Here is a 22991-nt window from a genome sequence, read left to right on the forward strand (position 1 = left end):
TGCTATGTTCAGATTTATTGAGTAACATGGACAACATTGTAGCTGTTTGTACATTTTGTTTTACAAAGTAGCGCTGCTCCTTTGCTGACTCTTAATGATTAAAACACAGGTAGATCACTGAAAAGCAACATTGGCACATAAAGGTCATGGTGTTTGCATGAGAACCCCTGGGGTTGGTGTACAGCAGGTGACAACTGTTCCATCCTATCAAAGCCACAGGATGCATTCACACACTCGCTCTACATACCAGCAAGCTTCTTACAGTGGAACGCCTCCATAGCTGTCACTTACAGCTTTGGCCCCTGCATGCAGGGAAGGAGATTAATTATCCAAACCCATCCCTGATCCACTTCAGGCTCTCAGGTTTACAGTCCAGTTACAGCCCCAAGTGTACTGATTTCTGTTTGGGAGAAGTGTCCAAGGCAAGATCTTTTGGACAACTGCTGCAGTGCATGCAGAAGTCAGCATGAACCAGAGTGTGCTGGATACTTCAAATAGAAGTATTGGTATTGTAGAAGGATTTGCAACTTAATGATTAACCAAAAAACAGTGAGTTAGATATGATTAGCAATAAATACAAATTACTTCATGTTTACACATCAGTTTAAGTAGACTAATGTCACCTGATAAAATCTGATTAAGAACTGTAAAGCAGCATATTCTGCATGTCTTTGCATACAGCCCATTCATGTTCATTATTCAGCCAATGCCAAAAGCCCATATGCACCCTTTGGGCAGAAAGGAGATGTTAAAACTTCCTTCCCCAGAGGTCCAATTAAAACTACTGGCAAAGCCATTCCACACCTCCACCTTAGGAGTTGCTACAGGCATCAACCTGGGCTGCCAGTCCAGCTCTGCCCTTGGGAACATAACATACTGTCACTAGCGATGGCCATATTGTCTCTTCCTGTGTGCCAGTCAGTCTTTGAGGTGAACTTCCCCAGAGGAAATGAACAGCATGCTGCTTGTGCAGACACACAAGCTCACACAGCTGGGTAGGTCAAAAGAAGGTTGTATCTGCTGAAAAGGCACCTGCAAGTCGGAAGTCTTCCTTGGTCAGCACGCTGTACATGCGCTGCGGCAGGGGCTTGGAGTAAGGAGCAGGACGGGGCACAGTTGTGCGCAAAATCACCTCGCGGCCCGTGGGTGGTGGGAAATCTGAAACGGCCCCAGGGTTGAGCCTTCGCTCCTCTGGGGAGCCCAAGCGCCTCAGCTCTTCATCAGGTGGAGGCATTGCAGAGACCTTAAATAAAAGCAGAGGGGTAATTAAAGGGCAGCTGTTTCCTAACATCAGGATTGAGAAAATATTTCTCAAGAGGAGCAGAGGAAGGTTAGAAATGGCAAACACGTCAAAACGCTTCATGTGTACACAGAGCAAGACACTAATGGGATGTTGGGAAGTAAACTGCAGGCAATCAAATGGAATAACCTTCATATGTGGATGGCGAAGCTCAGCCTTCTGATGTTTTGGCAGTGTGAAGTGAAGGCTTTGACCAGATGAAAGCCCCCTTCTCAAGCAGGGCTCTCAGCTCTCTCTGGCTACACAAGGCCAAGCCAGCCTCCTTTTAGAAATAACCAGCACCAGTACTGGAGTCTTGACAAAAAGTCACTTGCCTCTGCAAACTCAGAATACTGCTCTGGAGATGGTGTGCAGACCATTGATGCACAATGCCCCAGAGACAGCAAGCGGCAGCACTGCAGTCTGGATTCCAGGAGAAGGGCTGGCTCACTCCAAATGAGCCCAATGAACATTGTCTAATTACAACTGTACACATCCCAATACCCTACAGGGATCTAGTCCAAATGGACACAGCTCAGGCTGGCAGAACCCTCTGGTCAACCTTTGAGGTCCGTCTCAGCTGCCACCCTGCAGCACCCCCAACACTACCCCAGAAGCAGCGACTAGCACTGCTCAGCACCAGAGCCTGTGCCACAGGAGTAAGTCACCAGGGACAGCACCACTTGTTTCCACAGGAATTGGTCTAAGGAAACCAAGAGAGAAGATGTTCCTAGTGCTCCACTTCATGCAGTTACCCCAGTTCCTCTAACCTCTATCCAAAATGTTGGGTATTTCTAGTAAGTACTGCTACATAGACTGTGACACTCATGTACTGCCCTCCTCCACCTAACTCCCTGGAAGATGTGGCCGTTCAGTAAACAGAACACAGTGATAGCAACAGAGAAGAATATAAAGGCATGGCCACGTATTTCAGCATCAGAAAATGCTAATATTCACTTGAAGAAAAGGGTTTGGTTTAAAAAACATTTTTCTCTTTACCTGTTAGGCTCTAAAAAGAAAGTCTGTGAATGAAGAAAAAAGCCATTCTGGAAACACAGTTATCTTTACGCTTAACAAGTGAACAACAGTGCAAACTAAATCAGGCTGCTGTACTCTCTATCTACTAAAAAGTTCAACTCTATGCAGCTAGAGAAGATGAGTGGGAAACGAGGGACAAAGTTGGTTACCTCATCAGAAGATTCAGTCAGCTTGGAAAGGGATGAGAAAAGAACCAGTAATGAAAGACAGAAACAAAGGCAAGTCAGAGGTGACTTACAAAAGGTTAGAAGGAGATTGTAGGTTTAAGAGACATCATGCACTCTACTTCCAAGAACATGCATTTACTATCATATTCCTGAGAAAGCCTGAGAATATAACACCACATTTCACACAATTTGGAGAGAGGAATCCAGCTTCAGAAGATCAAACAAAGAAATCATCCAACTTCTATTTACCGAATGTCCCTCTACTGAAATAATTCTTGGTAGAGTCAAAGAGAGTTTTCTCATAGCAGGTTAGCGTCTGTCCCACTAAGAAATCTAACAGTGACCACTCTGATGACTAGGGGGAAGTACCCCATACCGAGTTCTAGTTACTGATGTTTCAAAAGAAACAAAACCCTATTAATGTATATGCATCTTTATCTAACAGGGACACTAGAAACTCATTCTCAGCTTCAGAAGCACAATGCCTCACCATGAGCTTGTGCACAAACTCAGGCTCTACAGGAGGGCTCCAAGCAAGGCTGGTCGACATGTTGAGATTTGCAAAGAAGGACAAAATAAATATTCCATCTTTCATTTCTTGGCATAACCATGGTCTGTTTTCAGAATGGTCCTCCTTATGCTGATTTACAAAAACCCCAGTTTATTATAAAAGCATTAGAAAGTGTTCAATACCCAGTAACTGCATTTCTTCAGCAACGATTTCCAACAGGATTTCAGGCTCTGAGATGGCTACAGTGTTGTGCTACCTTGTTACTACCACTGCAGTTACATTTTAGTTACATGATAGGATGCTATGAGCAGGTCCAATTCTCACGGAAACTGAAGGCTGACTGCAGCCCAGGAACTTCAGAAATCAGTATTTTAAGGCTAATTATTGCAAAGACTGTTGAAGAGAAAAGGGGAGTATTTATACCATTATAGTCTGGGGAACAGTTTCCAGGAAACAGATGTAACACTGGCATTAAGTAAACTGACTGCAGAGTTGTACTGGAAAAGAACTGATGCACTGCCTAAGCACACTAGTTTCCACAGAAGAAATCTCAAGTATTCCAAATGTAAGCCTTAGCCCGAAAAGTTCTTCCTTCTAAAATATTTAGTATTATGAATCTTCTATGTGAAGCAATCAACTCACTTGATTGTTCTTGCTGTGATGTGGCACACGTTGTGTAACTTGAATAAGCAGAAATTTCTGGCACAATACCATATGAAGCATTAATGACACCTCTTTCTATCTACCCAGATGGCTTCCCTTGTTTCACATCCCTGGTCATCTACTTTTCTTCCTCTTACAAAGTTCAGTTACTGCCAAAATCACGCTGAACATTACCAAAAAACCCTCAAGCACATTTAGGTCAATACATGCATATATGCAGACAAAATAAACTAGCATCACATGACAAGTCATGGCCACAAAGTGCTTAAACTAGAAGTGTCTGCAGAGCAATCAAGAGCTCTCTTACCCTCTGAGAATTGATGAACAGCTTGTGAATAATGCTACCAGCAGGTCCTCTTCCTGCACCAACAACTGATACTTCTGGCTGCTCCAGGAGACAGTTAACAAATCTGGTGGTACAGAAGATTGAAAGTGAACGAGGAATGTTTAATTCTCATCTATATCCAGCTTGCTAATCTAAACCCTTAATTGTTTCCCATGAGGAGGTCTCCACATGGAATCATCTGCACAGGGCAAGAACTGTCAGTCATTCTCCAAAGATCTCTGTTCTACAGGTTTAAGATAATCCCTGAGACTTCTCAGCACCCTACTGAAATACTGTCATCACCTTTTCACCCCCTTACTCCTTTTCTCCTACCCTAAAATCTAAGCTCCCCCTAGCCTGCAGTTGTTCCCTCCTACCTTGTTTCTCATTTATTCATGCTAATACAAGTGGCAGCGCTCTCACCACTAACAAAAAACACAGTCACCTTCCAGGACAAGGCAGGGCACACAGAATTATACAGCTGTTTGCCTTGCAGCTCAAGCAGCAGAGACAATTACACCTAGGCTGCAATTCAGTCTGAGAAAGAACCTACTTCTCTCAACTCCAAGTGGAACCCAGACTCCTAATGAAAAGCCTCTGTGGTGCCAGCCACAGAGAAGTGACATTTTTTTTAAGAACAGAAATTGCTTTAGTCAGAAATTGTTCATCTGAACTCCCAGCACTTACTACAAAACCATGATCTCTCCCTCTGAGCACAACAGCATGAATGTATCTCCTTTTTAATGTTGGGTACCAGACATCTTAAGCAGTAAGCAGTTTGACAGCAGGTATTGAAGCAATGAAACATGGCTCATTGCTTTTCATTCATATGGTTCCTCAGTAATGTTTCCTATTAGTAAGGAAACTGGATACAAAAATGTAACTTGGGGGGGGTATAAGTTTTTTCCATATTAGTTACAGAAAATACTAAAACCTAGTCTTGATTTTACATATTTTATAACAAAGTTCATCAATTATCACAGAATGACAGAATTGTAGAGGTTGGCAGGGGCCTCTGGGGACCACTTAGACCAACTGCCCTGCTAAAGCAGGGTCATCTCTATCTTTTATATAGAAAACCTAAACAACTAAGTCTCCAGTACTGCCAAGATAAAACCAAATTCCATTAAAATAACAGGCATCATGTTTTCAGAGAGATGGTTTCTTCAAAGGGTGTTTAGAGTGCCCATATAAAAGATCTCTAAGTAGCTTAAGGACAGGGAGATCTAACATTTGCAGCTACTAAATAGGATTTCTTTATTATCACCATTTCCATCTCCTAAATTTAGAAACAAACAAACGTCACAAAAAATATTTGTTGCTTTTTAAAAATCAGTCACCTTTGCAGATCTTCTTTTTCCTCTTCATTTTCACATTTCTCTACCCCAAATTTTGCTTTCAGAGACCTGGCCCTGGCGATGATAGCTTCCACACTCATAATCTGAGCAATAATTTCCTGCAGGGATTAAATAACAGTGAAAAGTAAAAATCTGTTCTTTTAGCACTCCCATGAGCAGTGGAAAAGTCTGTTAGGTTTGTTAAGTTTTTTAAGCCAGTATAAAAGCCTTACTTCCAGCTTCTTGTCCTCTGGACTGGGGAATCGCAGAACTTTACTGGAATGGGATATTATCTGCTTAATAATCTTCTTAACAGAAGATATATCTTCTAGTGTTTCTATCAGGAGGAAGAGAAATTAAGAAGTTGTAATTATTGCATCAGTGCTCATCCTCATATATCTTCATAATTTATTAAACATTATTTACCTTCTTCCTTTACCTTGAGTACAGCTGCATGAATGATGCAAGGCAAGAGATGCCTTGCAAGGTCAGCTGGTTTCTGAACTGCAAGGTAGTGAAGCACCTAGTAGGTGAGAGAATGCATTACTGCTCAAAACTCCATCCCACAGATAAGGTTAACTACCTTAACTAAAATGAGCACTTACACTGAAGAATTCACAAGGGGGCACCGTTGTAAAACATGACTCATTAGCTAGGTTTACACAAATCCTCAATGATTTTTTACAGTCCCAACAGGTCAGAATCAAATTTAAAATAATGATGGTTTAGGAATGCTCTGGTTTTCTCACTCATGCATGCAGGTAACAATCTGACTTATTTCCTAATAATTCAAAGTGCCACCTAAATAATACAGCTGGTGAAGTTACATTATACATGCTATTATTTTTAGATATTTCAAACACTGTTGTATGGCAGCAAGAATTTCTGCTGCATGCACATACTTCAGAAGGATTTCTGCTGCATGCACAAAACAGTTTAATAACTCAAATAATACAGTGCAATGATGTGTTACGGTTTACATCTCACAGGAGGAAGAAAGGGCTACTCTAAGCATTACAGATCAGACCATCACTACCCACAGAACCTTTTACCTTCTCTGCCTCTCTAGTGTCATCAAAGAGTCTTTTCTGCCTCCGGGCTGGGACAGGTTTTGCTGTCTCCCAGGCCTCAACCCACATGTTGCTGGGAATCTTCATCCTGGCACTCAGCTCGCCTTTAATTACTCTATTCCCCTTCTCATCAACCACTTCCTCTTCGATGTAATCCCTGGGGGAGTACCACCTCACAAAATCCTCCAGACAACAGCCAGGATTAGCTGCCTAGAATGAAGAGAAGATAAAATTTGTGCCTGAAGAATCCTATACAAACAAGAAAACCTGAGAAGGGAGGCAATATTGTTTAATGGTAGACAAAACTTGAGGAATTCTGTTCAGTCACCACACTGTATTCTAGGAAAGAGACCCAGGAGTGTGAGGCAGATACAGTAAGCATAAACCAGCAGAATGATAGGAGGGAAAACCCATACCACCAACAAAAACAAAGAAATCTTCCTCATATCCCTCCAAAACAGTATTTTCATCAGTTATTTCAAGCAAGCTCATCCATCAGAGTGCACTTCAACATCAGACTATGGTTCTGTATTCTTATTCTGAGTTTTTAGACTACTTGAACCATAGAAATAAAACTGCTACTTGTATCTGATATGAATCAGTGTTAATAAACTGATACTGATGTCATAAATATTCTCACTGTACAACACATCTGTATCATTTAACTACAAAGTAACATTGCAGTATTTTAAGTATAAATGGAATCTCCAATCTTTTCAGAGTTTTGAGACCCTTTGATGATAGCTGTGTATGTGCTCTTAGCTCCCTCTGCAGAGCTTGGAGTAGAAATGGAACAAACCCACAGCTAGTCCAGTCCTAGTGTGATCAACAGCTGTCCAGAACTCTAAACAGTGGTAAATTATCCTTACTGCTAAGGTACAAAACATCTTTAACTATACATTAAAATTATGTTCACCTCCTCAAAGTCTAAACACAGAATTGTGAATATTATTTTTTCTTTATGCCAACTTTACATTTTATCTTTATGGAGTGTGAACAAAGATGCACTTTACAAAGCCAGGCACAGAAGCATGTACAATTTTAAGGGACACTAAATAAAAGACACAAGGTGGTGAGAAGCAGAAATGCACAGTTTTGATTCAGAGCTTTAATGGTCAGTTTTCTTCTGATATTGTTTTGCATGGGCTTGTCCAGGTTTTAATTCTCAATTCCACCCCCCTCCCTGCCCAGATATTGTGCAAATTTACTGGAACATGACAGCGTAAGATACACCTTTAGGGGGAGATGTCTCTGCCTATGGCAAGGGGTTGGAACTAGATGATCTTTGAGGTCCCTTCCAACCTAAACCATTCTATGATTCTTGAACAGTCTGGATAGTCAGAGATCGTGAATTTTTTAAAGAGTTTTACCAAAAGAGTTTTAACTTTCAACTACTTTGAAACTGTTTTGTGGAGAAAAAAAATCTCATCAGAAAAAACACTGAAATCATTTCAAGACAAGCAAGGAGGACAGTTTAATTAAGAAGAAAGCAGTCTCACAGAATGCTTCGAGTACTACTACCTTAAAAGACTCCATATCTGAGAGCAAGCAGGCACTCTGCATGCGTGCCCGAAGATGAGCACCTTCTGCTGATGTCCCTAGTTTTGCCAGTACCTCTGACTGTTCTTCCAGCAAATCTTCAGTCATGGGTGCTGGCTCCTGCAACATTGAAAAGGACAACTTTACAAACAGCTTCCCCCTGGACATAGCCCCTATTAAGGAAAAGGGAGTGGAAAGCTCCCTGTCACCAAAAGTTCATTCTGTTTTATTTGTACTGAAAGAAAATAACCATAACTTCCTACTGATTAAACTGTTCAGCCTAAAGCCATGTGTCTGAAGAAGACACTACCAAAAGGAAATAAAAAAGGAACCTGAGAATGAAGTAGCACTGTAAGGATATATTAAGTGCCAAAATCCAGATGAAGTTCAGGAAGCACCTGATTGATACTATTTTACTGAGATGAATGAAACCCCATCTAAAGCAACGCAGAATTTTTGCCATTGATTAGTGTCAGCACACAGTAAACTGACAACGTTTTTGCCTGCCTACACTCTGCTCATACCTTCTACCCACAAGGCAACATTCATTAAAAATAATTTCTCTCAAGTAAATGAAATGCTGTGCTCCTCATGCCTGGCTGACTTCAAATTACTTCCTCTGACACCACTGTTTCCCATTTCATCACTACTCTACAAGTCTGTATCAGGTAGATTACTAGTTGTTTCATGATAAACCTGCTTTAGACAATGGTAGTAAAAACTGATGATTACAGACTTTTAGTTAGCAGATGAGAATTTACTATAAAAAAAAAAAAAGTAGCAGTAAATCTGATTCAGTATTTGGTCAGTCAGGTAGTAATCAGCAATTCTTACTTTACAGAAATGGAAGCAAGGAGGGAATGGAGGATGCCTCAACAGCTGGAAGTTAAGAGAAACTCCAAGTTAAGGTAGACAGCTTCATTCTTGTTTAAAAGTAATGAGTGAAAGCAGGTAAGGAGGCCCATTAACAAGTAAAACAAAAAGAGCACGTAAAATTTCAGTTTACCAGACTTATCAACCTTTACAAATGGGAAACAAAAGCACTTAACAATTTTAAGAACAGATAAGGCTGTAACATGCAAATCTTATACAACTCACAATCCTGTAGGTGTAAACCACATTGCATTAGAGTTGTATTACACCTCTGCCTCAGCTCTTGCAACCTGACCTGTGTTATTGGAATGTAGAGAGGCTCTCCTGGGTGCAGCAGCATCAGCTTGCCATGTGGATGCAGACGACCCTCAGGTTTTACATTTACAGGCTCTTTGTTGCCTTCTTTTGCTCCTCTCTTTCCATTTTCCTGCCCATTTCCTTTAAGATCTTCTGCATCACTCAGACATTCAAAAAATTCCTCTTCACTGTCACTCCATGATTCCCAAGACTTGCCAACTTCCTTATCAGGGTTATCCCCAGAGTGGTCTGCTCCTTTTCCAGTATCACGAGAAGTACCACCAGGTGAACGATCAGACATGCTCCCCCTTTTTCCCTCATCTCTTGCTTTCTTTCTTTCTATGCAACAATTTAACATCTAACAAGTTAAAGGAAAAAAGAATTGTATTATTTATCAATTACTTCTCTTAGGAGAACAATGTCACAGAAAAAAAAAACACCTGGGAGAGTCACCAAAAATCCCTTACAATTCTAAAAGATAACAATTCCACTGAAAATGTTTCTATAACAAAAGTTTTCCCAAGAAATTAATTCCAGACCCAAAAATACAATCAAAACTAAATCTACAAACACATTAGCTAGTAATTGCTATAATTCTGACAATTTCCTTAGGAGAAAATCATTCTTAAATTTGGGATATTTACCTGAAGTTTCTGATGCAGTAAACAGCATCTCAGATCTGGAGGGCCATTAGCTAATCTAACAAAAGGTAGAAGTATCACCATTATCAATTATAAAGTTGAATCTTTCACACACATGTGATCTTAAATCATATGAAATACAAAAGTGGGACAAATAGCCACATTAAACCCTCCCCCATCATTGCAACTATGTGGCTCTTCTATGTCTTCAGAAGACAAGCTAGTGAATGAACAAGCCCAAAGGTTAAGCAACATTTATTTCCTAAAGGTCATTTCTGAAGCTCAGAGATCATCCACATTAGCATGAAACAGACACACCCTCCATTTCCTAGTCAATTTTCCATTTGGAAGTTAAATATAACTGTTTTTAAACAAAAATTAAGCACCTTTGTCTTTCCTTTTAAAACTGCAATGGTAGTAGAGTGATCTCCATGCATTTCAATCTCCATTAAAAGTATGAAGCAAGAAAATGACCAGTCCTTCCCCTCTGAAAGTAAAAGTTCATATTTTCACTTTACATTGATACCTCACTTCGACAGAAACTTTCACTTGGTCTGCAACAAGCTCTGCTGCAGCAGGCATAACGTGGACGGGCTGGAGCACTTGACACAGTATTAACTGCCTGAAAAGGCTGCTACACCAGCAGGAACTTGGAACAGCTTCCTCAGGAAGTGACAGAACTACAGTTACAAACCAGTGTTTCTGACTATTATCAGCTCCTTTGTTTTCATCTAACGGTATTCACATAAGCTTTGGAGCTTTTTCCACTCTCATTCACACAGCAGAGTGCTCTTTAACTAGAGCTTGCTCCAGACATCTTGAAGTTTTCAGAGGGCATGGATGCTTCTCCTTACCACTTATCCTTGCTTTAAGAAAGTAGGGTAATGAAAATAGAGGATAGTATATGCAATTAAAAATAAAGCAACCAATATTCCATTTCAAAGTCACAGTGAGTTTTCTGTTTCTGAAACAAAGAACACTTTCTACAACAAGGAACAAAAAACACAACAAAAGAAAATCACCTTACCCTGGAATAATGTAGTTGTTCTCCCATCTGTAGCGCATTTCTAACACAAATTCTTGCCAAAGATGTGCCACTCCTTTTACTCCTCCGTGGTAGAAGTTTATCATACAAAGACATAAAGCTAGTTTGTATGTCAGACTATCAGAAGGAGCAGACTTAAACTGATTGAAGAGATTCTACATAAGAAATAAAAGAAAACAGGGAATACAAGAATAATGCATTTTTTCCAAACTCAAGATTTCTTTACTGTTTGTCAATGCAAGCAGCTAACTACTATTTCCAGTCTGTAAGTATAAGCTACCAAAAAATGACAATTTCTGGAAGAAAAAGGTATTGAAGAAAAGAAATTTAAAGCTACTATTTCACAGAATCATAGAATTGTTTTGGTTGGAAAAGACCTCTTAAGTTCATTAAGTCCAACCACCAACCCAACACCACCATGGCCATTTAATCCCAGAGTGCCATGTTCACACATCTCTTGAATACCTCCAGGGATGGCGACTCCATCAACTCCCTGGGCAGCCTGTTCCAATGTCTGACCACTCTTACAGTGCACAAGGTTCTTCTAATATCCAGTGTAAACTTCCCCTGATGCAACTTGATGACATTTCCTCTTGTCCCATCCCCATTACTAGGGAGAAGAGACCAGCCCCCACCACACTACAGCTTCCTTTCAGGTAGTGTGGTGGTCTCCCCTCAATATCATCTCTAGAATAAACCACCCCAGTTTCCTCAGCCAATCCTCACAAGACTTGTGCTCTAGATCCTTCACCAGCTTCGTTGCCCGTCTTTGGACACACTACAGCAAGTCAATGTCTTTTCATAGTGAGGAACCCATTTCTATGTAGAGATTCCACAAACACAAGTTCTTTTTTCCAAAAATTATCTATTACAAGACATAAGGCAACCACAGCAAAGTCTGTAAGGATACAGACTCAGAGTTGCTTTCTCTCTCATGGCTGTCAGTCAGTAAAACTTACATAATCTTCACTCTCTGGAGGAGGATTGTTTCCTGCTGAAGTGCTAGCTCTGCTCTCAAATCCATCTGCAAGTTTATCAGCAGCATCTGGAAATAAGAACTTTAAAAAAAAGCAAAAAACATTGCAAACTTCCATCAGTATGTTGTTCCTCCTCTTTCCATAAAGCTACTACTGGTTACAGTTCAGCAATCCCTGTAATTAAAATTGTTATGAGTGCAGAACTCATTTTCAGTCCACCTGTATTTGCACAGACTCGTAGCAATTTAGGCTGTTTCAAAAATCTGATAAATGCAATTTAAATAATGGAATTGACATTGGAACTTTATAATTCCACTGTGAACCATAAGTCAGATGCATCAGTGGAAGTACAAAATATATGTTTTACAAGAATTTCCTGTGCACAGACGGCTCACTTACCAGAAGAATAGTGTTGAGAACGTCATTGTTTAAAGGTGATTCATCCACACCTCTGTGCTTGCGAATTTTTTTCTTGGCACTGTGAACCATATTTGTGACTGATAATTTATGGATTGGGACTGGTGCTGGCTCTGTGAGCTTTGACAAAGCCTGGGTAATATCAGCAACCTCTGTAATATAAAATGAAAATCATTAGAACAGAACAACTCCCCCCCAGAATCAAATCACAAGACCATCTCTCTTTAAATTTCACCTGTCTCATTTATCTTGCACTGATTTTTAACATTCTGTTAACCAGAGCTACACTCTTGTGCTGCCAGATTGCATAGCTGATACTGACTGTTCTTAGACACACAGATAAGCACCAAAACAAAGGAGTGTTTGTGACCCAGATTTAATTTACTGTCGTCTACACTGGGTTAGTTGTAGGTAGTGCCTGCCACCTACTGTAGCAGTGCTGCATATTTGCAGACAATTATGGGAGAGTATCAGCAAAAGCCTGCTGAAGAGATGGTGTTTAAATTTTGTTTGTACATGACATTAATAAATACACTGTAGGTAATGAAGGCTAAAGCTTTAGATAAGCCTTAAATAAAGCCAGTACTAATCACTGTATGGCCCTAGATGATGTAAGCACAGTTGTTTTAGGGTCTCTTCAGGTAAACTTCCTAAATGAAAACCTGTTTTTCCAGAATGGCTGCCAGCAAACTTCAGAACCTCTCTTACAATAAAATTAACTTTTAAAAGAGGCTAGACAATTTAAAATGAATAACTACCAACAACCTGAAAATCCTCATCTTGGCAAATATTCCAAAAAAATTAAAGATAATTTGGCTAAAGACTCTGCATGTCAAGCACTAAGAGTAATAGTTTAATACCTTTATAAGCTAACTAGCAAGTTCCTTCAAAACTAAGATCAAGTATAATCAAAGAAAATACAGTCACAATTTTTCTTCCCTCGCTGATACATTTTCTTCCCTGACATTTGGAGGGAAGAGAAGGTGGCAAGAGGGAGGACGGAAACGTTTACCATACACAGGAAGAAAAGTGAAAGAAAGGGAGAAAGACATCAAAAAGACGTCAATAACTATACTGTTGGGAAAACGTCTGACCTCTTGGTCAGGTAATTTTGATTTAATTGTGGGTTTTTTTCCCTTAAAAATCCTAAGAATATAAAGGATGACAGGCAAAACCTCTCAACCAACTTTGGTACACACCAGTCAAATTTTGAATTCTTGTTTACCAGTGGAAAAAAAACAACTATAGAACTAAGGCAGTTGTTATCTAGGAGCTAAGCTTGCCTGGAGTTCATGAGAAATTATACCATGTAGCACTGAGCAAAAGAATGCCCAGGAGTATTACAGAAAATGCCTAAGAGTATAAACAGTGATCGATCTCAAGTCAGGAAAAGAGGATACAGAAGATAAAACAACATGAAACAAAGAGAAGCAAGTAACACAAATCAACCTTTTCCTTCCTCTTCAAATGCAGACCTTCCAAGTATTTCATCAGTCGACTCCTTCCGACGACACAGCTTGAAGAATTCAGTAAGAAAGTCACCTAGAAGAGAAACAAAGTAAAATTCTCATTGAACCCTAAGTGAACTCTCAAAACAATGCTCAATGGTCAGGAAATTTTATCTTTTAATCCAGAAATGCATACTTAAGACAGTTATCAGCCACAACTTCAGAGCAGTGTTCAATCCACTTCACCCAATGCAAGATTAAACTTTTACAGTACATCTATTTTAATGTTTTTAATTTTGAAGCCCTTTCCCTTACAAGCTAAAAGGCAAGGATGGACTACAGAACATCTCTTCAGGCATACCAATCCTGGCTGTCAGTCAGATTGATTCAGTTGAGGTAACGGATACATGCATAAGGCACTTAGTAACATCCAAAGATTCTATGAAATCTGTATTTTCACAGAACATACATAGTAAATGCTTATTCTCTGGAGCCTGGTGAAGTAAGAACTGCACATAGATGCAAAGCTTGCCTGGGCTTCTTTTTCAAGAAAACAAAAAATAAGGTGAGGAAACACAAGGACTTCAGGTAATCAACAACTAACAATTCAATCCTAATTTCACAATACAAAAGCCACATGTGAAGATAGGAAATTCTGATGTCTTACCCAAAAGACACTGAGGGTTATCTGCTTTTCTGACTCTCACAGACCACTGTGGTGCTTGAACAGGATCCAAGTCACTTAAACAAATTAAAAAAACTATCACAAGCGTCATGCTGTCACCCTAAGTACGCAAAAGATCAAAGAGTATCACATTCTCAACAAATGGAGCATTACAGCCAATTAGGCCATGGAAGCCATAACATACACCATACTACAAAGAACAGGACACTCTACGATGCACTCAAGGGTCCCTGTTCTTCTGTTCATACATAACATGAATAAGAAACAAATGAGAACAATTCAGATACAACACAACTAAATTGTGTTCAGGTGTATTAATGTTGAAGACTCATTTCTGCATTAATTAAAAACAACCACTTTTTTGTCTGTATTTCTTTCTTAAGTATCATTATACACTCTTCTTCCTCTTTAGCAGGTTTAGCAGAAAACCTGGCTGATAGGTTTTGAGAAAGGGATGTCAACCAGTTAATTAATTTGCTTTCCACATGCCACTATCATTTCTCCAAGAAATATGCAGTATGCAAAACTTTTAAATCAATCATGAGAATGGGTCTAAAAATGGGGGTGTGTAGAGATAATGATACAATAATACTTTCTTATGCACAAATGCATTTCAAAAGGTCCTTTCCCAAATAAGATGACCTTAAATGTTCTTTCACAAAGAACACTGCAGATGCCACTAAAATGCAGTAGTGCACAAATGTAGTAGTACACTTCTGGATAGCTGCATAGCAGACAAAATACTTACGAATAAACATCATTGTCGACAATGATACCTTCTGTCAGGTGAGGCCACGTGGTAGCTAAATGAAGCTCACTGCAACAACACAAAATGTACAGCTTTCAGTGCTAGTAAAAAGTGCTCTCTCCAGCATAAAAAAGATCTTGAAAGGTGTTTGTGACAGTTCATATTTAAGTCTTTATTTGGCAGCTACATCCAGAAATCTGCATGTTTTCCAGTAAGGCTCCTGGCTGCATACACTGTTGGCTAGTCTGCAGCAGGTCGCCCAGTACCGCACTAACCTTTGATAGTAGCTGGCACATAGGACTCTCTCAACTGCTCTCTGCAAAAGGAGAGATTGTGTACTGCATTCCAGATATCCAGGTACAGAGAAAAGAACCCTTTTAATTAACTGCCTACAGCACTAAACATTAATGTATTAAAATGATTCCTAGATTTGCTGAGTGGTGATGGGGTGTTTAGAAGAGAACACAGACTGCAATAATTTACTTTACAGACTCTCTTAATGTAAGTCTTCTGCAAAGGATAAGCAAACTATGAGAGTGAGTCCAAGCCTTACACTTTTAAACTTTTAAAGTTTACATCCACTTGAGGTATACTGCAGCATAATAGTTTCAGAGACAGATGGAGTACTTCAGACATTATGGTGAAAGATTTATGAGCCAGAACTCTGAATATCGTTATCTAATTCTGCAAATGGTCTTATTTGCTGCTAGACCATTACTTTTTAGAGATGTTTCCTATGTACTTGAATAATGTTATCATCTCTTAGGGCCATACCATGTCTACAAACAGGCAAAGGTAAGACTTAAAACAACGTGCCTTATAGTCTTCCATTAGCGAAGTTACAAAATACAGGTTTCTGAACTCTTCTCTTACCTGATAGGATCCTCACAGGCACCAAATGGTAGCTTCCCAAATTCAAGGCCTCCAACTTCTCCACCAACTAGAGCATCTATATCTGAAGTCAGATCAATATATTTTCCATACAGAATGTATGGGATGTTTTAAGAAGTATTTTATCTTAGTTACACAGTAAAAAGGCTGCAGCATGTAGGATAACCAGACAATAGCTGGGCAGCTAAGATGACATAGCTATGAAAACATAACCCTAGTATACAAAGTAAGTGCTTCTAGCAGAAACTGAGAAGTAATCATTCAACAGCACATTCAGAAACAGAGAAGAAATTCTTGTAATCTCTGTTGAGGGAAAGTTACTATCACAAAGGCAAAGATAATAGCTATAACGGCAGCCTTAAAGAGCCAATGTTGACACGAGAACAGAGACACAAATTTGCCGTAAAATTATTTAGGCAGAAAATCAGTTTCATGCAGAAAAGAAAGACTCTGCAAGTCTGCAGAGTGAAAAGATCAGCTACTTAAAAAAATGTTAGTAATTTTATGAAAAGAGTGATGTGTCTCCTACAGTTAAGATTTAAAAATCATCTGGGAGATTCTTTGTAATCCCAGGGATTTAAAACATGCCTCTCAGCATGCCCAGCCACTTTCCATGTTATATCTTTCAAATATATAAACAAAGAACAGCCAGCCTTCACTCAACAAAAAATTAAATGGGTAATAACATACTGTAATTACATTATAATCATATTATCACTGTCTGTGATCCTTAACTTTAAACACATTTGGCAAACCGCTTACACACAAAACGAGGCATTAGAAAAGTATTTGGATAACTTAATTGCATAATTTCTTCTTGAGAGACAATAAAAACCACATTTATCTTTAAATGTATTTTCAACATTCCCTTAGGTAAAAGCATACAGGATCAACTTCACTACAGACTTCTTCAAAAGAACTGAGGGAAAGCCAAACAATTAGGCAACCAAAGAAAGGTCACACAGGTTGTCTCCTGAAGTGTGCCCTAAATACTTAAACCTTGTTACATAAAACTACTATCAAGTCAAGAATAGAACTTGGGCTACTCCATCACCTTGTGCCTAAAACACCACATCACTACAAAAATGTGTATTAAGAATGAACTAACATCTATTTTTCTCTTGTTTACCTCAGAGACAGAAGAATTTTGTAATTTATTTTCTGATGCTATCTATATAGAAATAGGTCTGTTAAAAACAAATCCTTGACACCCAAGGAAGAAAATGAAGCAAGTGAGACGGTACTCAGTTGTAAGTGATGCCTTTCCTAGCAATGCAGAAAACATTTTAATTCTTCTGGCAAGATAAACAGTTTCTTTAGCATTGACTGCTGATCTTAAAGCAAGTCATTCTGAGGACACAATCTCCTACCTGGTGGCTGCTGTGGCCAGAAATACTGCTGCCAGTCTTGAAGCACATAGGTAAGTCGAATAGCCATGCTAACTGGAGGTAGTGGTGTTAAAGGGCATCCCTTGAAAATATTAGGGAAAGAAATCACTGTAAAGAGCACTTTCTCTTAAACACTCCAGGCCTTGAACAAATTAGGTGTGATATTTTGTATTGGAGCTAATTTTATCAGAACTGCAACATGCCTAATATCACTAGTAAAGCCATTGTTGAACAAGACACAGGTAAAAGTAAGGATGCTAAGGTTTCTACAATGCACGAGACATTCATCTCTTAACTCAGAAATAACTCTGACCCAGAATGTGTTAGGTCTTCTTTAAGGACTTTTTTTCTCAACCTTTGATAAGATTATAGACTATTAATATTATGAGTAGTTGCAGGCAGCCATAACCAGGATCATTACTCCATAATTCACTCAAGGCTCATATTTCATCGTGATGTTCTTTACTCTTAGCATAAGAAGCTACAAAGTATCAGACTAAAAACATACCCTGACCCTCTCTTCAGCAACAAAACAGAGTTTGTTTTCAGGAGGGGGAGGAGAGGGTTATTAAAGGAGAGTGTAAGCAGGCTCACTCTTTCACAGGGCAGTGAAAAACAAGACTGAAAAACAGTAACACTGAAGAACAGAACCCACACCAATTCTCACTTTATCAGTACATACTGTTGATACCTGGAAAAAGACTTTGTTGGTATCAGCAGTGAAAGACTCATGCTTACAAAAAATTAAAACCCCCAGAACATAGAAGTCAATCTACAAAAAACAGGTAGTAATTGTTCTTAATGACAGTTACATACAATCAGATGCACTTACAATCTTGGTTTTGAAGACATCTAGTAATCCTGACAAATGAGTATACTGATTTGGCACCTTGCGAAGATGAACCATCTCAAAGTCAGTTCGAACTCCTGGACCTTGACACTCCCCAACATACATCCGTCGCCATTTATGATGTATTTGCACAAACACTGGTACCTGACTATAAAACAAGAATATTTCAGATTATTTTCAATGCCACGATGTCTAGTGGTCTTTAAAACTAGTTACATATTTTAACATTACTCTGACATAATATTGTATTCTTTGGAATGTATTTTTTCTCTGTGAAACACAGTTTGAAATACTTAATAGTATCAAAGAGGAAATACTGTTAACTTCATCATTAAATGGAACACCTAACAGACTGTCATGTCACGAACATAGCCTCATCCACGATTTCAGCTACCTGATTTCCAGTCTAAATATTTTTAGAGGAAGACTATGAAGGTATTGTTAGTCCATACAAGGAAGAAATCCTCTTCCAGAAATTCTGTCATGTACATCACATGTACCAACAACTTTCAGCAGCTTTTAAAAGCTGCTGAACAACAAAAGATTATTTACAATAATAAATATTTAAAAAAAAACACATTGAATCAATCTTTTGTAAGTTTCCCTGGCTTGTTTTTTTTTTTTTAATCCTCTAGAGCAAGATTATGGTGCAAATACAATGAATTCAAGTAATTAGTGATAGAGCAAGAGCAAATGCCTCAAGCTGCACTAGGAGAGGTTTGGACTGCATTATTGGGAAAAATCTTTTTTCTCTGAAAGGGTTATCAGGCATTGGAACAGGCTGCCCAGGGAGGTGGTTAAGTCATCACCCCTGGGTGTGTTTAAAAGACATGGTGCTTGGAGATATGGCTTAGTGGCAGACTTGACATATCTAACAGTTGGACTCAATGATCTTGAAGGTCTTTTCCAATTTAAGTGATTCTACGATTGTTAACTGTGAATGTATTTTGCTACCAATACTTTTCCCCACCTTAGCAGTATGCAAGAGCTTTACTTGGACGTGTAAGAGTGTTCATGCTTTCACCTACCAGCCAGTGTTCCCCAAAGCAATGGAAACGGAACTCAGCAAAAGGTTACACTTGGATTCACTAAGAACTGCATCGTTACTTGCAGCTGGAGCAATAACCACAAACTCACGTAAGCCATACCTTAAAAGAGAGAAAAAAAAAGAGCAAATTTCCAGATTTTTTTTTCAGAAAATTGACTGAAACACAGAATTTTTAAATATTGTAAGCTGAATAACCTACCTAATTGTCACCAACAGACTGTGGAATCTGTTATTTTAATGTCAGTACGTCTTTCAGAGAGGTCAAGAATTGAGTGGGCAGAGTGCTGCAGAATGTCAAATGACAAACTGCTGGTGCCAAACAGCATTCAAATACTGTACTCAATATCAGGTCTATCAGTCCTGAATTTTCTGCCTTATGATAGTAACAGCTGTAACCATTTAGACATAAAAACAATCTCTCTTGAACACTGCTGTAATATGATAAAGATCTATGTTACTATGAATGTGGCTACTGGTTGTTTCTTAAGGTGCTGCAGCTTTTCTTTTTTAGGAATGCATTTAAATATTACAAATAGTTAATCTATGAAAATTAGAAAAAGATATTTTGACATAGAAAAATAAAAGACAGGCCCACAAGGATTTTTTTTGTCTACTCCCTTCCTGTGTCCAGCACAAAGGATCCTTTTACTTAAGCTGTAATTCTTGATGGGAAAAAAAATGCAAGTGATTATGCCAGCATCAAAGATTTCTCAACTGCTATGCTTTTGCCCTACAGATGAGAGGCAGCATACGTACCATCTTACCAAACAGTGAGCTCTAGGAGGAAAGTCATTGTTCATGCATAGCAAGTCCTGCATATGCAGAGGAAGGGCATCTGTGAAAAAAAATTGATACATAAAAAGAGCATCAGCATCCATTCAGATGACTTACAAAGTACTTGCATTAGCAATTTGTTGAATGCGAAGCACACTGAATCAGAAATGTCAGATTACACTCACTGGATCCCAGAAAATTTTACACAGAAGTAAATCAACACACTGAATTTCACATTCTGAAATTGTCCTTTGTCATATCCTTACAGGCATGTAAAAGAACTACCTTCTACCACTTCTTCTTTCCCATCTTTGTCACTGGGTTCTTGTACAAGATAATGATGGGTAATTGAGAATCTGAAGTCTGCAAACAAAATTTCATCTGATTTCTCTTCCCATGCTCCAGTGGTGAATATACCCTGCATATAACAAAACATGGGTTTTGATCACATAAATTGAAGTTAACATTCATAAGGCTTAAAAATGTATACTGCCTACATGATCTAGAATATTTATTCATCTTTATCTACTCCTAAATATTTATTCTTAAATAGCTAGGCAAGGTTTAATTAAAAAAAATATCAAAGCACTTACTTATAAAGATAGCTGAAACTCAAAATCCACATTGCCAATAATCATGTTCACTTGAAGGATCAGCTAGCCTTCAAAGTACATGACAAGAAAGAAGCAGATACATCCTCTTCTATGTAACACAGCCTCTTAAGCATATGCACCCTCAACTTTGCCTAAGATACCCAGGATTTTACCTATATCTGTACCATTCTACTTTAATATTACTTGGAGTATGCTTTCACTGATAAATTATTCTGCATCTATTAATTTGCAAAACTTTTGTATGTAAGGATAATAATTTTTTTTAAACAAAATCACAGCATAGGGAAGTCTTCAAGAAATAAATCAACATCACTGTACAGAATTGTATGCTGCTGCTAAAAGAAAGCAGCCTAGGCAACCCCATGATCACTAAAAATCAAGAGAAGTTTGGTCTAGGAAAAAAAGGCACATAGGAATACACTGCTGGCTCAGGTTGAAAACTAGGGCATTAGGTAACATAAGTTTTGGTCTGAGTATTCTGTAACCTAGCTAAAAATAAGAATCAGCAAAGTCCTCTGGAAATGCACCAGCCATTCAATCCAGAAGATCTGAATTTATTTATACTAGTACACAGAGTTCAGCAATTTCCTCTGCATTTTATAGGACTGAGAAAGCACTACAAAGGCTCTAATTAGACATTGAAAAAGATCTCTTCAATCTATGAAACATACTGAGTCACAAGTGGTACTAAGCAAATCTCAGTCATGACTTTGTGAGACATGACGAAGACATAAGTCAGGGCAAACAGAAACTCAAGAGTTTAGAGCTGCCTCAACCATGTTTCCAGATTTGACACTGGAAATTTAAGAAAAAAAAAATTTAAAATCTATATAGATCCTTAGGCCCTATCTGAAGGGCATTTAGGGAAATAGTCTGTTTGGCAGAGAGCTCACCAACGAACCTACAGAAACTGTTTATCCAGTTGCCACTTTTCCAAGCAAAATTCCCCAATACAAATCATGATCTGCCACAATTAATGAAACAGCAATACACGTCACATACACATTATTAGTAATTCGAATCCCAAAAGAGAAGTCAGAAGCAGTAACTGACCTTTTCTAAAGGTTTGCCTGAAGAAATCCCAATAAGTTTCCAGTCATTCAACACTTCTTCTATTTTTGAAATAAATCTGTTAGGGAAGAGGGAAAGGCATTTAGATGTACACTGAGCTTGTATTATAATTCAGCTCCCAAAAAGCAGGTAATATATCACCCTATTACAGAACTCCTCTTTAAAAAAAAACCAACAACCAAAAAACACCAAAGAACAAACAAATGACAGAATGGTAGGGGTTGGAAATGACGTCTGAAGATCATCAAGTCCAATCCCCCCTCGGCCAGAGCAGTATCACCTAAAGCAAACCACATAGTAACAAGTCCAGAGACAACACAAAAAAACCCCACAAACAAGTATCACAACAAAACCAGAACAACTGCCTCCTTGTACAAATAAAATGGTCCTCCTGCATCTACATTTCAGATGACAGTTACTTTTACCAAGTGCTCTGAGCATGTTTTCAGTGACTCTTACCATTTTGTTTTTCTGGTGCTGCAGTACGTTCGTTTTCACACATACTGTTGTTTTCGTTTTTCACAGATAAATGAGCATTTCAGACGAAATTATAAACTAAATTCAGATTTAAAATGCTGTGCTTAGAATCTTTATCTCCTACCACAGGTATCAACGCGAGGGGCGGCGTTTTAAAAAGCAGCACATTAAGACTGCAAGGGCATCTTCACCTGAAGTTTCCTTGTACACTGCTCTACTAACTTTTAAAGGCTTTATCTGTAAGACGGCTACTTTAATGATCAAAAACCACGTAAACCTTTATTCTAATCCCTTGCAAAGAGATACTAAACCATCTCTTTCACCATGTTCAGAAACAGCTTGACCAGATCCTCTTAACCAAGGCATCAGCTGCGGCCTGAGCCTCTGCCGCACTGACAGCCAGTAACGCCGAACAGCTGGGACGAAGCTCCGGGTCAGGCAGCGGCTCCGGCCAAAGCCACCTCCGCGCTGGCATGGCCGGTTGCGACGCAGGGTCTGGCTCCCCTTGGCAGCTGCGGGGCTGGGCAAACAGAGCACGGCGCCCGCGATCCCCGCCGCGGCAGCCGCGGTGAGGGGAGAGGGACTGCCGGCGGCACCACCTACCTCTCCCACTCGGAGGCGGTGGTGAAGTCCGTGATCTCAAACACCTCGGACTCGGGCTGCAGAGAAAGACCGGGAGAAGCAGTGAGGGGAGATACCGCCGCGGCCCCAGCGGCGAGCGCAAGGGAAGGGGAGCAGAGGGAAACACTCACTTCGCTGTCCGCCGCCATCTTGCGCCGCTGCCCGGACCCCTCCACCCCGGGCGCAGAGGCTCACGG

At 39.3% G+C, this 22991-nt stretch overlaps 1 protein-coding gene across 5 annotated transcripts; it reads right to left on the minus strand.

Moving 5' to 3' along the window:
• On the minus strand, positions 1–22987 carry RAB3GAP1 (RAB3 GTPase activating protein catalytic subunit 1). Of its 5 annotated transcripts, XM_064155881.1 has the most exons (25): positions 22926–22984; positions 22777–22832; positions 21679–21754; positions 20297–20429; positions 19994–20072; positions 19218–19337; positions 18172–18337; positions 17322–17421; positions 15934–16015; positions 15061–15129; positions 14295–14368; positions 13629–13721; positions 12162–12331; positions 11745–11843; positions 10768–10940; positions 9744–9798; positions 9098–9457; positions 7912–8049; positions 6373–6600; positions 5747–5843; positions 5554–5657; positions 5324–5439; positions 3966–4068; positions 2467–2487; positions 1–1243 (listed from the first exon to the last, which is right to left on the minus strand). In XM_064155881.1, the coding sequence occupies exons 1-25, from the start codon at positions 22941–22943 to the stop codon at positions 1001–1003; spliced, it is 2973 nt and encodes a 990-aa protein (XP_064011951.1). In that variant the 5' UTR covers positions 22944–22984; the 3' UTR covers positions 1–1000. The 5 variants fall into 5 exon arrangements, with proteins under 5 accessions (XP_064011951.1, XP_064011962.1, XP_064011933.1 ...); XM_064155892.1 differs by lacking the exon at positions 2467–2487; XM_064155863.1 differs by having other exon boundaries at positions 22777–22958.
• Positions 22988–22991: the final 4 nt, after the last annotated feature.

The sequence above is a fragment of the Pogoniulus pusillus genome, chromosome 2 (genome assembly GCF_015220805.1).
Source record: "Pogoniulus pusillus isolate bPogPus1 chromosome 2, bPogPus1.pri, whole genome shotgun sequence".
Lineage (NCBI taxonomy): Eukaryota > Metazoa > Chordata > Aves > Piciformes > Lybiidae > Pogoniulus > Pogoniulus pusillus.